Source organism: Protopterus annectens, chromosome 13.part0 (assembly GCF_019279795.1).
Source record: "Protopterus annectens isolate FY-2018-M chromosome 13.part0, PAN1.0, whole genome shotgun sequence".
In the NCBI taxonomy this organism is placed as follows: domain Eukaryota; kingdom Metazoa; phylum Chordata; order Ceratodontiformes; family Protopteridae; genus Protopterus; species Protopterus annectens.
Window position 1 is genome coordinate 177,762,716 of NC_056747.1, and position 16,702 is coordinate 177,779,417.

A 16,702-nucleotide genomic window follows, 5' to 3' on the forward strand; every position below is an offset into this window, starting at 1 on the left:
GCCAGCACCACAGCTGAGAGGTTGATGTGCCTGTGATGCCAGCACCACAGCTGAGAGGTTGATGTGCCTGAGATGCCAGCACCACAGCTGAGAGGTTGATGTGCCTGTGATGCCAGTACCACAGCTGAAAGGTGGATGTGCCTGTGATGCCAGCACCACAGCTGAGAAGGGGATATGCCCAAGATGCCTGCACCACAGCTGAGAGGTGGATGTGCCCAAGATGCCTGCACCACAGTAGAGAGGTGGATGTGCCCAAGATGCCTGCACCACAGCTGAGAGGTGGATGTGCCTGAGATGCCAGCACCACAGCTGACAGGTGGGTGTGCCTGAGATGCCAGCACCACAGCTGAGAGGTGGATGTGCCTGAGATGCCAACACCACAGCTGAAAGGTGGATGTGCCTGTGATGCCAGCACCACAGCTGAGAGGTGTATGTGCCTGAGATGCCAGTACCACAGCTGAGAGGTGTATGTGCCTGAGATGCCAGTACCACAGCTGAGAGGTGGATGTGCCTGAGATGCCAGTACCACAGCTGAGAGGTGGATGTGCTTGAAATGCCAGCACCACAGCTGAGAGGCGGATGTGCCCAAGATGCCTGCACCACAGTAGAGAGGTGGATGTGCCTGTGATGGCAGTACCACAGCTGAGAGGTGGATGTGCCTGAGGTACAACTCTCAAAACTGATTCCAGTGAATGGTGAGCTTGAGTCTGCCCTACACATGGGTCTCCTTCCATGGTGTAATCAAGGCTTATATGGAATATAAATGACTTATGGACATGGTTCTGCCTTTCAAACAAAGAAGAAGAGTTGTCTGCATTAGGGTTCACATGATGCCAGTGTACAGTGGGCATGGATTTCACCTTTCCAGGTGTCCTGCTTATGTCAAGGCTCACATGCAATATCAATGAGTGGAGAGTTGAACTTACTCTACCCCCAGCTTCCCCTCCATATACGGTAAATGTCCACAGGTAATGCCACGGACTGGTGCTATGAGACTGCCCTTTCCAGTGGTTTCACAGTTTCCTTCTGTGGTGAAAACATTTCTCACATATGATGCTGGTAGGCATGGATCTGCCCTGGGTTGATCTCTCCCTTTTGATTGGCTCATGGCACACAATTAATGTCCAGGGAGATGGATATGGCTCTTCTGTACCCCATAACCTTCTAACCACATATCATATGAGCACTGGAGTTCTTTCAAGATCTCTGCTTACATGAACGGTTTGTGAACAATCATCCTTATCTTAGGCACTTCCACTGACTGGATCTGGGAAATTTCCTTTCTCTTCCTTCATGAATACTTAGCAGATACAACCATTTGGTAGCCCTCCTTGATTGCTTTTTTTTTTTGGTTCCTCATTATCTCCCGTCTCTTTCTTTGCTCACTTATGAACCTATACAATATTTGTTACCATCTTGCGTGAACTAGTTGTCCTTCACTCCCTCTCTGTCTTTGCAGATCTGATTGCCTTTCCTGGATCCTTACTCGTTAACAGATGGTGGTGTTCTCTGTTTTTGTTTTGTGCTTCCATTTATTTCCTAAATGCTATGCTTCCTCCATACTCTAGTGCTGTCTCATTTGAGAACTACACTGTTTTCCTTCTTTTTGATTTGCAGACTTATTTTGGTTAAAGACTCATTACTATGTTTCCACTGCCTCCTTTGCCTTTTTCCACACTGTTACCATTATGCCCTTTGCTACACCATATATGAACTAATGTCCCATTGTCTCACACAATGCCATCCTGAAATCCTGAATCATCATTTTATTATGCTCTTCTCCTTAAAACTTCCTTTGGCAGGGGGGGCAAGCCCAGGCTGCAGCAACATGTGGGGGCACCCCCCCCCTAACTCATATATACCAACTCCGAGCTTGCCATACCCTGGGGAAAAGGGATTATTCTGACTAATAGTATCTCAGACTTAGTACATGTAAGTATGATCTTTTGACCATTCAGTCCCAGTATTTCAAGACTGGCTTTAACAAGTGCCAACATTTTAAATGGTTACAGTTCTGGCAAGGATACATCTTCCATCTTTCCGCATTCACCCAATCTGCGTTGCACCATTATGGAATCATCTGCTGGTCCCATGAAGAACCTGCACTGAAGAGTAACTTACTGCTGTGTTTCTCTATAGAGTATGTTCTGTTGTTCCAGCAACATTTGGTTATATACCCGTATGTGTGTGTGTGCCTTGCTGTTTGGCCTGTACAAAGAAATGCATATACGTAATTCATCTTTACAGACATAATGCACAGCAGATTTAACATCTCATACTGCATCATAATTCATGTACAACACATATGTGCATTCACTGGGAAACTTATGTACAAACACGTGCAAGCAATTATGTTGTAAGGCAGCTGTTGCTTTACAGCTCAGTTGAACATAGCATATTTTATAGCGTGTATGCTCTGGTTAATGGAACATCCTGAGGTAAGGTTGTTTTTTTTTTAAATATTACATTTTAACACAAAATGCCAGTAAGTTTTCATACTGAACTTTAAATCTGTTATACGGTAAGACCAATCACATTGCTCTCATGGAGCTGTACATGCAGTCTCAGTTCTATTTTGTATTGCTATTATTAAATCAGCACATGTCAGAGTTCACTACCAGTTTTCCACATTCATCGGCATTTAATAACCACTATGTTTCAGTACTGGATTTAAGTTCCCTGATGTAACCTCACCTATAAATTGCCATTTAGAATAGTGAGAACAGTTGCCTGCACATTAATCAGAGCAACTGAATGGTCACAACAAAGGTATCTGAAAAAAAAAAAAAACAGTTTTTCAAGTTTCGACTCACAACATACCTTTGCAATGTTTACTCTTCACAAGACAAAATATGGGTTTGGTACATTATTTTGCTGAAACATCTTCTAAATTTGTATTGGTTTATAAAGAAGGTAAACTGGTCAGACTAAGACTGTTCTGTGAGGGAATTGTACCAAGCACTTAAGTCGGCCAGCTTTTTAATATTTATTGGACCACTGGAATTCAATGCACACAGCGGAAGATGACAGCGTTCTTCATCAGCACGTACATCTTCCTCATTTGATATCTGTATCTGTTTTGTGTTTCCCTTCTTCACCTGTTCTTCACCAACAATGTCAATCATCTCAGAGAATTCAGTCTCGTTGCTTTCATCAATATCATCTGCAAAAGATGGATTAGTCTGCCTTCTGTATTCGAATGGGAGATCGTCATCTAAACAGACCAGACCCTCTTTGCCTTCCGTTTTCATTACTTCTTCATTAAGCAGTTCTTTAGTTACCGCTGCAGTATCATCTAGTTCTGGAATATCTGCATCCTTCTTCTCATGGGGAGTGACTACAAGAAGCTCCAGTGACTGGACTTCCTCAGATGACAGTCTACGATGTTGCACTCCTTTGTCCTAGAAATTAAAGAAAATCAAACATATCATTTTGAAGTCATGACTTCCAAGCATTTCATTACTCAAAGTATTACATTTATTTCTTATAGCTTATAATCTCATTTCTAACATATGCAAATGGTGGTGTTACACTATATTAAAAAAGGATTTGGATTACGCATATTTCTACACTCAGTTTATTATCTGCTGCCGAAAACATCTTCTGACAGGAAAGGAGGGTTTATTGATCCGCTGTCATAATAGCATGTTACAAGATAGCCCTACTGAAATTTAAAAGCTTCTTAACAGCTGTGAATAGGCTACCACAGTGATCACGGGATAATGTGGTCTCATTGTCCATCAGTGGTGACACTTATTTAAAAACTGAAGATAACTGGGGTTCTGAGAAAAAAAAAAACTCACTGCTAGGATGAAGAAGAGTAAACTTTAGCATAAGCCTGAGATCTGCAAAATGATGAACTTGAATGCCATAAAAATTGCCATCTTACTGTTTCACTAGTGAGACAATGGACTATGAACTATACGTTGTGAAGGGAACAGACTTCCTGTTATCACTCAACTCTACTACAAAGTTTAGTGAGAATCAGAGACTGTAACAATGACTGTGGAGTAAAAGACTGAGCCATGGTGTTGTGTTCCACTGACTTTCTTGAATATAAGAAGACTAAAACCATAATGCCTTCATCAGCAAAAAGAGAGAATCGCATCAGAGGGATGAAGTGACAAATCTTTGTCTTCTGGGGGGGGGGGGGGTAGAATGCCCTGATCACACTCACCCTCACAGTTTGCATACCTACATACATGTTCTGCATCCAAAGTCACACAATATAATGGTAAGGAAATAAATGTCCTCCAAAGCTGCAGAACCTTAGACTATGAGCATTTCAGCAGAAGGTGTATGGGAGCTGCAATTTCTACAGGTGGGATACAGGGGTATCCTCAATTAATACATTTTATTTAAATTACATTCTGTGGGTTATGCTCTGCTCAGACAAGTATACTTATGTTGATCAGCTTTTCCTATTTCTTTGATGGTGGTATTTCGCAGGCGCACTGACTTTTGTTACAAAATACCGCTGTATATCGCAGTGACATTTTTTCTTTCCTCATGTTGTATGACCATGCAGTTGCTATATAAAAATTTAGTTTTACTAGTTAGGAAAATTGATGAAATGTAACTATTGTGACTCAGTTTAACATAGATAAAGCCTTTATGAGGAGTTATTTTCTATAAAATGTCACAATTTAATTTTTTGTGTTTTGAAATTTGGTCTTATGCTGTCTCAGAATTTTCATTTCCGCTTTTTTTTTTTTCAGTTTGACTTTGCTATGAATTTCTGACTGGTGGTCCTTAGTGACTCTAACTAAAGTAGCTGATAATATGGATAACCTCATGCTTAACATAACAAGTGCTGAATAAGAAATAACCTATAGCCCTGAGTTTGCATCTCATAATCTCTGTTTTCATATTGTTTAAATTAACAATTCACTTTATCAAGACAATTTATCTTCAGACTTGCCTAAAAGTAAGAATTGCTTTACGAAGTTTTCAAATAAAAATCATCAAATAAATAGAAAGTGAATGCACTCAATGCCACAGATACATATTAGAGTTCTCTCACTGAACATATAAAACAGTGACAATGATAATAATGTTATAGGGTCTACTTTAGAATAACAAATGATCAGATGATCGAATGTTGTTACATCGACCGCTAAACGTCGAACTGGCAAAACAGTGAACGCCCGGAACAGCGATTTTTTTCCCAGGGAAACAAAATCTCTGGACCATTGTCCAGGTTGTGCCATTTCCTCCACTGTAGTGTGATTTTGGAGTTGGTATATTTAAATAGTGTGTGTGTGTGTGGATGGCACAGCCCCCCACTTTATTTAGCGTTTAGTGCCTTTTTTTTTTTTTGGGGACCAACAATTTTTTTTCCATGGGAAGAAATTGCTGTTCCGGCCGTTTGCTGTTTTGGCGATTTGATGTTTAGGGGGTCGATATAACAGCATTCAATCATTTGATCAGTCATAGTTATAATATAGACCCGTGTTATACAGGGGACTTCTCAGGAAGCACTTGTTATAATGGCAGCAGATTAGTAAACCTCCAAATGAGTTCATTTGCAGTCAGTGATTGTGTAGCTTTTACTGTCAATGTTTGCTGTTGATTTCAGTAAAAGAATTTATAAGAGTACAGTGAAATATAAAGGAAGTAGTTTCATTTCTCAGTGGCCGCAGTGGTGCAGTGGTTAGCATTGTCACCTCACAGCAAGTGGTTTGCTCGTTCGATTCTTGGCTGGGGTGCCTTCTGTGAAGAGTCTGCATGTCCTCCCTGCAGTCGCGTGGGACATTCCAAAGATATCCAGTAGGTAGACTGGACACTGTAAATTGGCTGTAGGTTCTAGTGAGTGGTACAGGTGAACTATTGTGGCATGGCTAGCCACCCAGTGGTGTAAACCTTTGCTCGAGATGATTGTCACTGTTGCAGTGACACTCTAACCTTGTGCAAAATGGGAAAAGGGGTTGAGGATGGATGCCTGAACTCTATGATGACAGAATGTTTAATATGTAGCTGGTTTTACAAATGTATGCCCCAGTTTCCCCAAAGGAAAGCATTTTGAATTGATAGAATGTGAAACAAATTGTGCTGTTTGAGTCTGTCATGTACTACCATTTGAAAAATACAGTCAGAGGATAGTAAATGCACTGTCAGATATCATATATATGCAGTAAATGACCACTCTAAAGAAGGAACTTGTTTACCAGTTTAGGTCAGTGTGTATCTGCTCTCAAAGCTATTTCTACAGTCATGAGGAAGAAAAGGTTGATTAAATAGTACTGGAGATGTAAACCATACCCAAAGCTGAAGATGAATAAAATCCAAAAGCTTTTATTGTAGATAAGTGAGTGTTTTCACAATGATCAACACTGCTTCATCAGACAACATATCCTCAAACAACTGCCCTATATATACATATGACAAAACTTGAAATAACCAATCTGTTCTCAGAACAAATTAAGCATCAATCATCCCATCCTAAAGTTACAGATACATAAAAAATGTAGTGTTGCTGAAAGCAATAAAACATCCACAGTATACTAAATATAGTATAATACTTCATACAATGACCAAACAAAAACATGATATAACATAAAATATTTATTTCAACTCTCTAACAATTGGAAATAACATAAAAAAAAACAAAAGAGAAAAGGGGGGGGGGGGCAAAAACTGTCAGACCTGGATTATACTAATCACACAAAGTCAGTATTGTGACTTTTCATTTCAGTTCTCCAGATTTCAAAGCTGGTTTTAGAGAAACAGAATCATTCAAGCACAACCCCCTGTGTGCATCTAGCCTCAGGATCCACTGAACATCCACAGATTCTGTCTGGTTTACAAGGTCACCCATCCTGCTATTCACTTCCTGAACAAGGAACATCCACAGATTCTGTCTGGTTTACAAGGTCACCCATCCTGCTATTCACTTCCTGAACAAGGAACATCCACAGATTCTGTCTGGTTTACAAGGTCACCCATCCTGCTATTCACTTCCTGAACAAGGAACATCCACAGATTCTGTCTGGTTTACAAGGTCACCCATCCTGCTATTCACTTCCTGAACAAGGAACATCCACAGATTCTGTCTGGTTTACAAGGTCACCCATCCTGCTATTCACTTCCTGAACAAGGAACATCCACAGATTCTGTCTGGTTTACAAGGTCACCCATCCTGCTATTCACTTCCTGAACAAGGAACATCCACAGATTCTGTCTGGTTTACAAGGTCACCCATCCTGCTATTCACTTCCTGAACAAGGAACATCCACAGATTCTGTCTGGTTTACAAGGTCACCCATCCTGCTATTCACTTCCTGAACAAGGAACATCCACAGATTCTGTCTGGTTTACAAGGTCACCCATCCTGCTATTCACTTCCTGAACAAGGAACATCCATAGATTCTGTCTGGTTTACAAGGTCACCCATCCTGCTATTCACTTCCTGAACAAGGAACATCCATAGATTCTGTCTGGTTTACAAGGTCACCCATCCTGCTATTCACTTCCTGAACAAGCAGTACGTGAAACAAGAAGGTATGCTCCTCATTCGTGGATAAAGTGTGTTCCACTAAAGCACTATATTCTAAGCCTCTCCTAGTGCAATATATATATATAAGGTCCCTGAACCTTTCCCTGAAACAACGGTTAGTCTTTCCAATGGAAAATCGGAAACGTACATTATAATGTGCTACATACATCACATTGACAGTCTCACATTCTGCCTTGACCTTAAGTTCCCAAAATTGTCCTGTGTCAGGGTATTTGTAAAATCTAGATTTATCCACATAGGTGCAATATGCACACTTGCCACACTTATATGTCCCATTCATAACACTGGCCTCATGTTTCTTCTTCCTAGGATAACACAGTTGTTGCTTCAGGTTTTGCTCATTCTTATATATAAATGGTGGTCTATCTCCCACCACATGAGTAGTTTCTATATCTACTAGAAGAATGTGCCAATAGTCCTGTATCATCCTCGTAAACTTACTCACATCGTTAGTGTACGGTAGGACTAAAGGGGTCTGGAGAAAGCTTTGTATCCCTCCCCCTGCTGTATTAATAACCTTCTCTCTGACTAATAAGGTTTAGCTTTACCTCATCTCTCCTTCTGCACTTGTTTATAAGCCATATCTGAAACAAATTCAACAACTATAAAATGAAACCGGAGAGACTCAGCAAAGGCACGGACTGTTTATTTGAGTAAGCGCTTTCAGCCAAGGAAATACCCCAGCCTTCTTAAGACGTCTGATTTTATAGTTGTTATCAGCCATATCCACCTCTTGGGATGGATACCCTCTAATCAAAAAAAACTTCTTTTAAGTTCCTCAGTTCTGTTTGCTATACCTCATCCTGACAACAAAGGTGGGAAAGCCTCTCTTCCTGCCTTCTGCCATGCCTTGCCCCTTCTCTCCTCCTTCAGCCAACAGTAGCCCAATTTTTCCACCTAATCCATTAGAAATGGAAGTGATACAGCCAGCGATGATGTCGGCAACAGTAGTGAGACGCAAAATCAATATGGACTTAAAGCAACAAGTTTTTCCAATGTTTCCATTGCCCTTTTGTACAGGGAGAAGGGGTTCGTTGGAACAGGACATACAGAGAGGAGGGCAGAAGCAGAAGGAGGCACCATGGCAGATACAGACATACACACACGCTCAAGAAGATTTGGGGCTATGGACAGGAAATCTAGTGTAGAACCTGTCGGACTATGAACTGACACCAGTTGAAACCTACTAAGTAAAGGATTGAGTTTTATACCTACCAGCAATATGGACATTAGTGACTTGTTACTATATCTGCATTTGTTTACACGAAATGTAACATTAAAATTACAATTTAAAAATGTTGAAAATGTACACCATTTGAAATATAAAAGGAATAGCACCTTTGTACCTAGTTTAGAACCCAATGCGGAAACATTTTTAAAAGCATGCGAAAATGCTATTTATGATAGTACTGTTAGCAATGTTAGAGACAGAAAGGTTGATAACTTGTCAACTGCAGAAAGGTAGGCATTACACAAGTTACAAAATAATAATAGCATAGTTATATGTCCCTCTGATAAAGGGGGACCTGTTGTAGTGCTGAATTCAACATTTTATTTTGAGAGAATGACAGAAATGTTAGCAGACTCAAAAGTATATAAGATTGTATCTATAGATGTAGTGAATGATACGAGTTGACACATTGTCAACACCCTTCAGGAATGTGTGTGCATGGTGATGCTGGACAAGGAATTGTTCCAATACTTCATAGTAGAAAAAACGTTGATCCCACAAGTGCATGGCCTCCCTAAAATACACAAGGTCCCCAGATGCCCTATGTTTAGACCTATTGTAGCAGGGACAGGGTGGCTAATGGTGCCCATTTCTATTTACGTGGATGGTGAACTGAGAGATGTACTTAAAGACTTCTCTTGTCCTTAGAGATACAAAACATTTTTTAAGTGACCTATATAGTGAGATGGAGACGGCCGGATTCATGGGGATGGACCTGATAGTCACCTTAGATGTGGTATCACTGTTTACAAGTATACCTAATGAACAAGGCATTTATATGGTGAGGTCAGTACTTCTGAGACATGGGAAACTAACTATACAATGAATAGACTTTCTTTGTATGTTATTGGAGATAGTTTTGGAACACAATAGACGATTTGTGGATAACTTTTTTTAGGTTGGAAGAGGGATGAAATTAGTTTGAACTTATTCCACCGTAGTATGGACATCATGTGTGATTTTTTTGAAATTCACTGTGAATCATTTCAGCACCACTATAGATTTCTTAGATGTCACAATATTCAAAATTGAGAAGGGTTGGTGCACCGAGTTCCATAGGAAGAAGTGTTACTGTGCAGCATTCCTACATTATGACAGTCTGCACAAGGAACACATCTTTCCCAACATTGTGAAATGGCAGGCAATGATGCTTTCCCTCCTATGTTGTCAGGATGAGATATATCAAACGGAACTGAGGAATTTAAAAGAAGGTTTTTTGATCCTGAGGCTAGGTGCACACAGGAGGGGTAGGCTTGAATGATTCTGTCCCCCTAAAACCAGCTTTGAAATCTAGAAAACTGAAATGAAAAGTCCCAATACTGACTTTGTGTGATTAGTATAATCCAGGTCTCACAGTTTTTGCCTCCCCCCTCTTGCCCCCCTTTTTTTTTTCTCTTTTTTTTTTCTTTTATGTTATTACCAATTGTTAGCGAGTTGAAATAAATATTTTATGTTATGTCATGTTTTTGTTTGGTCATTGTATGTAGTATTATACTATATTTAGTATACTGTGAATGTTTTATTACTTTCAGCAGCACTGCATTTTTTATGTATCTGTACCTTTAGGATGGGATGACTGATGCTTAATTTGTTCTGAGAACAGATTGATTATTTTAAGTTTTGTCACATGTATATATGGGGTAGTTGTTTGAGGATATGTTGTCTGATGAAGCAGTGTTGATCATTGCAAAAGCACTCACTTATCTACAATAAAAGCTTTTGGATTTTATTCATCTGGATTGGCAGCATTTATTCCAGCTACCTTCAGCTTTGGGTGTGGTTTTCATTTTACTTTACTTGTGTCTACTTCGCTTTGGGTGTGTTTGGACTAGTACTGGAGATGTGATACAGGTAATATGATTACAGCATCTGAAACATGATCATAGGAAGTCAATATATAATCAAGTTTACATCACATGGGTAATTGCTGAGTATGATACAGAGGATACATACATACGTTCACATATTTCAAGGGCATTAATGCCCTTCTAGCCTGTTAATATACCAAAACACTTGTTCCTATAATAAGTGTCCAGGCTGTTCTTAAAACTATCTAAACTTGTTTGCTTTAATGACAAGACAATATAGCTCCAGACATGTAGCAATATTTATGCACCAGGTTTAAATGTAATGTAATTTAGTAGTCTTTTCCATGCATCAGCTGCTCTGTCATCAAACCAATTAGTGCACTTCTCATTCATGTACAATCTTCTACATAGATTGTCTGATGATTCACTAGTACTTTTTGATAACCCCAAACATTCCCAGAGATATTTGCCTCTAAATGCCATATATACCGGAATAAGATATCCTCTTAGATATCTATAAGAGACACTGTTCAAGTTCAGATATTTTAGTCTTTCGTAACAACTTAAATTTTCTCATCCATGGATGCCCCGGGTATATTTCCGCCGTACTCTTTCCAGTTTATCCATGCTTGTTTTCTTATAACGTTTCTACATTGTTATTCCATACTCAAGTTTGGGTCTAATGTAACTAACAAACAATGACTTCCTTTCTAATTTCCTAGACTTTATAAATCTTTTTATACAACCTATAGTTCTATAACTATCATTAACCAATTGGTTGATATGATTAGAAAAACTCAAAGTTGTATCTACCCATATACCCAGGTTCTTAAACGAATCTACAGTTTCAAGCATTGTATGCTGTATTAAATATTCACCTTTCAAGTTATGTCTCCCAAATCTCATATGCTTAGCTTTTGATACATTTATCAGCAAATTATTCTCCTGTGCCCAAATGGTCAGTTTAGTCAAGTTCTTTTGCAGACATGCCTTATCTGTAACACACATAATCAGTTTACCCATTTTCAGGTCGTCTGCATATAATCTACATAACACCTCAGAAAGGTCTGAAAGATACAGTCTAAACACGTAAGGGATAAGCAGTACAAAGGATGTCACCAAGTATTAAAGGTAGAGTGACCCTCTTTCTTTCTTCGGTTACAGTTATGGTAAAAAAGTTACTAACCCTTAATAGTTACAAAACTCACAATGATTTGAAAAGTTTTAAGACATGTCACTGAATTTCATCAATGGATTCATAAATTTACACTGATAGCAATTTCATCGCTAAAAACTTTGCATTGCCACACACTGCAATCCCATTTGGTTGACTGTAGCAATGTTTATGCACCAGTTCAAAGACTACATGATATTGTGAGTTAATTTTCTTACCCATAAAGATGCCTCATTTCAAACAAGTCATGAAAGTTGGGACAACTGTCTCTGCAAAAGCAGTTTAGTAAAGTCAAGAGAAGTTTTTAACTTTTTATTTATAGCTCAGTAAGTAGCCAGTGGCAGCATACTGTTTGACAAGTAGCCAGTTAGCTTTTTCAATGGTTTTGCACTGATGTTCATTTCTTGGGGAGGGAGTGATGAATCTACATATGGCATTTGAGATGGCTTAAATAGTTGAAGTAATTAGAAAGAGACCATATTCTAGCTATTCCATTAAGACACCTTTACAAATGACATTTCTACAGAATCTGCATAGAAAAGGGAAAATACGATTAGCCCAGAATAGGAGAGAGTTGATTTTGTGTTTGTGTAGTCTCTGTGGAGTTAGACATTTAGAAATGGAATCTCACCAAATCCCTAGGAATTGCAATGAAATGACATTTTCAATAGTGTTATTTAATTATCTAAAATTTTAGCGGTCAAGACAGAGCTGAACTTTTGTCTAGTACAAATAAGCCTTATTTTTGTTTTAGAGCAGTTGAGCTATAATTGTTTATCACTGACTGACTAAATAAAAGTATGAAAATCAGCCTGAAGTTTGAGTTCAAGAGGAAAAACTGAGCAGATAGAGCAGGACCAAGAGAGGAAGATGGCGTAAGTCAAAAGGGAGTTTGTTAATGTAGATAGAAAAGAAAAGATAGATCCTTTGGTACATCTTCCTGCAGAGGGACTGATGAAGAGACTGTTGAGATGAAATTCACTGAAAAGTGGCAGTTAGAAAGCCAGATTTTAAACCACAGCAGTGTGTCAACATTCATATCTATTTTTCTAAGCTGGTCTAGAAGTAAATGATCGAGATCAGACGTTCTTGCAAGATCAATAAAATGGCTCCACTAATTAGGCCTTTCTCCATTCCAAGAAGAATACTGCCACAGTGTATCATGATAGCTCTGAGTGTACCATGGCCATGCTGCCTTTGAGAGAAAAGGTGGTATTGGTTGATAATATTGAGTGAGATATAAGTAAATCGCAATAGGGAATGGAAGGCAAACTGATAACAGGTTCATAGTTAATAGGTATCTTCACCAAAAAGGACTGCAGCATCCACCCTCTTTACAACATAGTACAGTATGAGCAATGCATCTACCTATTGTGGGAGTAGAACCTACAGCCTTCTTCATTAAAAACAAGTACACTACCTGTTGTGCTATTAACAATGCAAGCTGACGCAGCATAAGCAGCACTAAACTTTTGTTCCCCTGCAGCTCTCAGCTCCTTGTAAAATCTACTCAACACTCAGCTGTATCTCTGAACTTTGCAGCACAAGAAATCTGGAAAAAGCCAAAATTTATTTGGGGGAGCCCAAAATCCAGGGACACATTTTAAACATTGATTGTATAATGTTGGAAAGTTGCTAGAATAAAATGCTGTGTTATCACCATACATTTCACTGCCAAGTCTTAAACCCAGGACCCTGTGCAAAACAGTCAGAGCAATATAGCACTATGCCAAATCAGCTGTTTTGTGAAAGAGAGGAAGACAAACTTAAATGGCTACCATTTAGTGAATTCAGTTTTCACCATAGCTGTCAACCTGCTAGCACAAAACACCTGAACAAAGTCAATAATAGGGGAATACAGCCCCAAACATATTCAGCAAATTCAGTTCTCACCATTGCTCTCAACCTTAGCACAAAAAACCTGGATGAAGCCAATGATGGGGGGATGCAGTCCCAAAAATAGGGACAAATTTCAAATACCCATGTTATAAACTTAGAAAATTGCTAGAATAAAAGTTTTTGTGTTACCATATATGTCCTGAAGGATATGAAGTCTGAAATTCAAATGCCTGGTATTTTTATTTATTTAAAATTTGTTAACCAGGAAAGTCTGACTTGGAACAAAAGCCAATTTTTAGCAGAGGCCCAGGGAGAAACACTGCAGACACATGTCTTTGTAGGATGGGAGGACATGCAGACTCCACACACACAGGGTACCCAAGCCAAGAATCAAACCAGAGAACCTGTAGCTGTCAGGCAACAATGCTACCAGTGCACCACTGCACTACTGACTGTGCAAGGAAAAACAAACCTACAGAAACCACAGATTTTATGAGGAACAGAACAAATATGAGATGGGAGGACATGCAGACTCCACACAGGCAACCCAGATAAGAAACTAACCAGAGAACATGTACTTGTCAGGCAATAATGCTACCAGTGCACCACTGACTGTGTAAGGAAAAACAAACATACAGAAACCACAGATTTTATGAGGAACAGAACAAATATGAGGCAAAAATCTGCAAACTTTTTTTTACAAATGGTGGTGGGTAGGGAATTCAGGCCCTTACCACTTGCATCCATGGTACAGGCCTCAAGCCTGAGGTATTCTCTACCCACCACCTTGTGTTCTCTGGGGCAATTTACATACACACACACACACACACACACACACACACACACACACACACACACACACACACACACTTCTACCTGACCTGAATTAGTTCAGCAGTCTCCATTCATGTCCACACAGTAAATCCACTCTCCTCAGCCCCACACACACACAGACACATGCACACATACACACACACACACACAGACACACACACACACACACACACACACACACACACACACACACACACACACACACACACACACACACACTTCTACCTGACCTGAATTAGTTCAGCAGTCTCTGTTCCCGTCTACACAGTAAATCCACTCTCCTCAGCTCACGCAAGCTAACGGCTAGGTTTCTGGACCTCCTGGTAGGTTTCTCAGCCTGCTGATGATGCTGGTTTCCCACGAGAGTAGGCTGGAAGCCCCAGCCTGCTAATGATGCAGTCTGGTATCATTCTGTTCCATGGTCGTCATCATCGCACAGACTTCTGGGCTGCAGGGCAGGAATGCCATTCTCTCTTATCTGGACTGCCTGGCAGAGCAGTCTGGAGTTCTGAGAGAGTACCCTGAACTCCAAGCACAGCACCCATGCATGGAGTTCCAGACTCATTCATTTTATTTTTCTGTTTTATATCCCTTTTCTTCTTCATTTCTAGGTGTGGGGGGGGGGGGCTGAAGTCCTGCAGTCCTATAGCACGAGCCGCCCTGCTGTCTAGCATTGCCCTTTTTTGGGGTCTGGAATATAAACTGACCTGTTCTAACCCAGTGGACACTGCTGTGTTTTCCAAGTTTGTTTGCAAATTATAAACTGCACTGTAACATCATTTTGCAGGATATTAAGTAACTCAGCCTTACCTCTGAACTGTACAGATTTTCATAGAATGTCCAGATTTCTGCCTCATATTTGGTCCATTTTTCATAAGATTGCGTTTTTCTGGCAAATTAGTAGCAAATTATTAAAGATTAAAGTTAGAAAATAATGACAGACATTTGAGTTTCAGACTGCATACCCTTCAGAAAATTAATGCTAATGCAAAACCTGTTATCTTATCAACTTTCTAAGTTTGTAAGAGAAATATTTAAAAATTGTCCCTATTTTTGGACCTTTATACCATTTTTATTTATGGCTTTGCCCAGATTTCTTGCTCTAAGAGGTTGAGAGGTATGAACTCAACTGAAATTCTATCATTTCATGTAGTTGTATTGTTAATATGGCTTTCTCCAGCCCATATGATTTCATTTTCCAAGATGTCTAGATCTACATTATAGAACACACCATCATGTTAGGGTCATTCTTTGTAATTTTTTTATATTCCTGTTACCTCTCCTTAACACATTTTTGTTCATGATAGACCCATCAATTATCATGCCCATTTCACACGGACGTTCCCTTAACACTGTTGATCTTCATGAAGATATATATTGGCCTTTCATATTGTATTATCTTAATGTAGTTCTTAGCACTGGTCAGTTCTCAATTGCCTTTTTTGTTGTTCTTTCTTTTGGTCACTTCTAAATCTTCCACAGAGAGCCATTTTACCTTCCTAATATCCTTTCTGTTAGGAATATTTTTATAATATGCTTGGTGTTAACCCCCCCCCCCCCCGGCAGTACCTTGAATACCTGTAATAAAACCCAGTGCTGCTGCTGTGGGTCCAGATGAGGTAAATGGTTCCTTTTAAGTAGGATCACTGGTAGTCTTGTGACATGTTTGACTTAGCCAGTGGCTATGTACCAGATAAATGGAGGTAAGTCTTTGCCACACTTACTCTGTACTAAAAGTGGTTATGTAACTACAATTGTCAGCTATTGTCTTATCAGCCTTATGATCCAAGGAGGTAAATTATTTAAAAGAATATTACCATCAGGCACAAAACAGATGCTTAATTATAAACCAACATGGGTTTCTGATGGCACATTTTTGTATGATGAATGTAATAATTATTATTTGGGTTAATTGCTGATATACTTTTTCTGGATTTAGTCAAGGCATATGACTCAGTGTTGTACTCAGAGATAACTTATGCTATGTCATGACATAATTAGATTATAACATGGGCTGATGATTAATCACATAACATAATATAAGGTAATAATTGTCAGTGTTTTATCAGAGGTCAGTGGAAACTGGAATCCCTTCAGAATCTCTTTTGAGGCCTTTTCCTTTTGAGCTGTTTATATCTCAGTTTCTTGGGGTGACAAAAATAATGGTTGGCAAATTTTCTGATTATGCAAAGGTTATAGCAATCATTGCCAACTTACCGGAAAAGGAAAATATTCAGAGTTTTTAGACAAACTCTAGCAATGCTCAATATAAAACAAGTCTATTTCAATACCTCAAACTA

The 16,702-nt window shown here is 39.3% G+C and overlaps 1 protein-coding gene across 1 annotated transcript in view; it reads right to left on the reverse strand.

The window, feature by feature from the left end:
* Nucleotides 1–1,772: 1,772 nt before the first annotated feature.
* LOC122817686 (interleukin-6 receptor subunit beta-like) overlaps nt 1,773–16,702 on the reverse strand; it is a 165,652-nt gene continuing 150,722 nt past the window's right edge. The window contains exon 9 of the mRNA XM_044090756.1: nt 1,773–3,401. Coding sequence (XP_043946691.1) covers nt 2,928–3,401 — 474 coding nt within the window. The 3' untranslated portion in view covers nt 1,773–2,927. The remainder of the gene's footprint in view (nt 3,402–16,702) is intronic.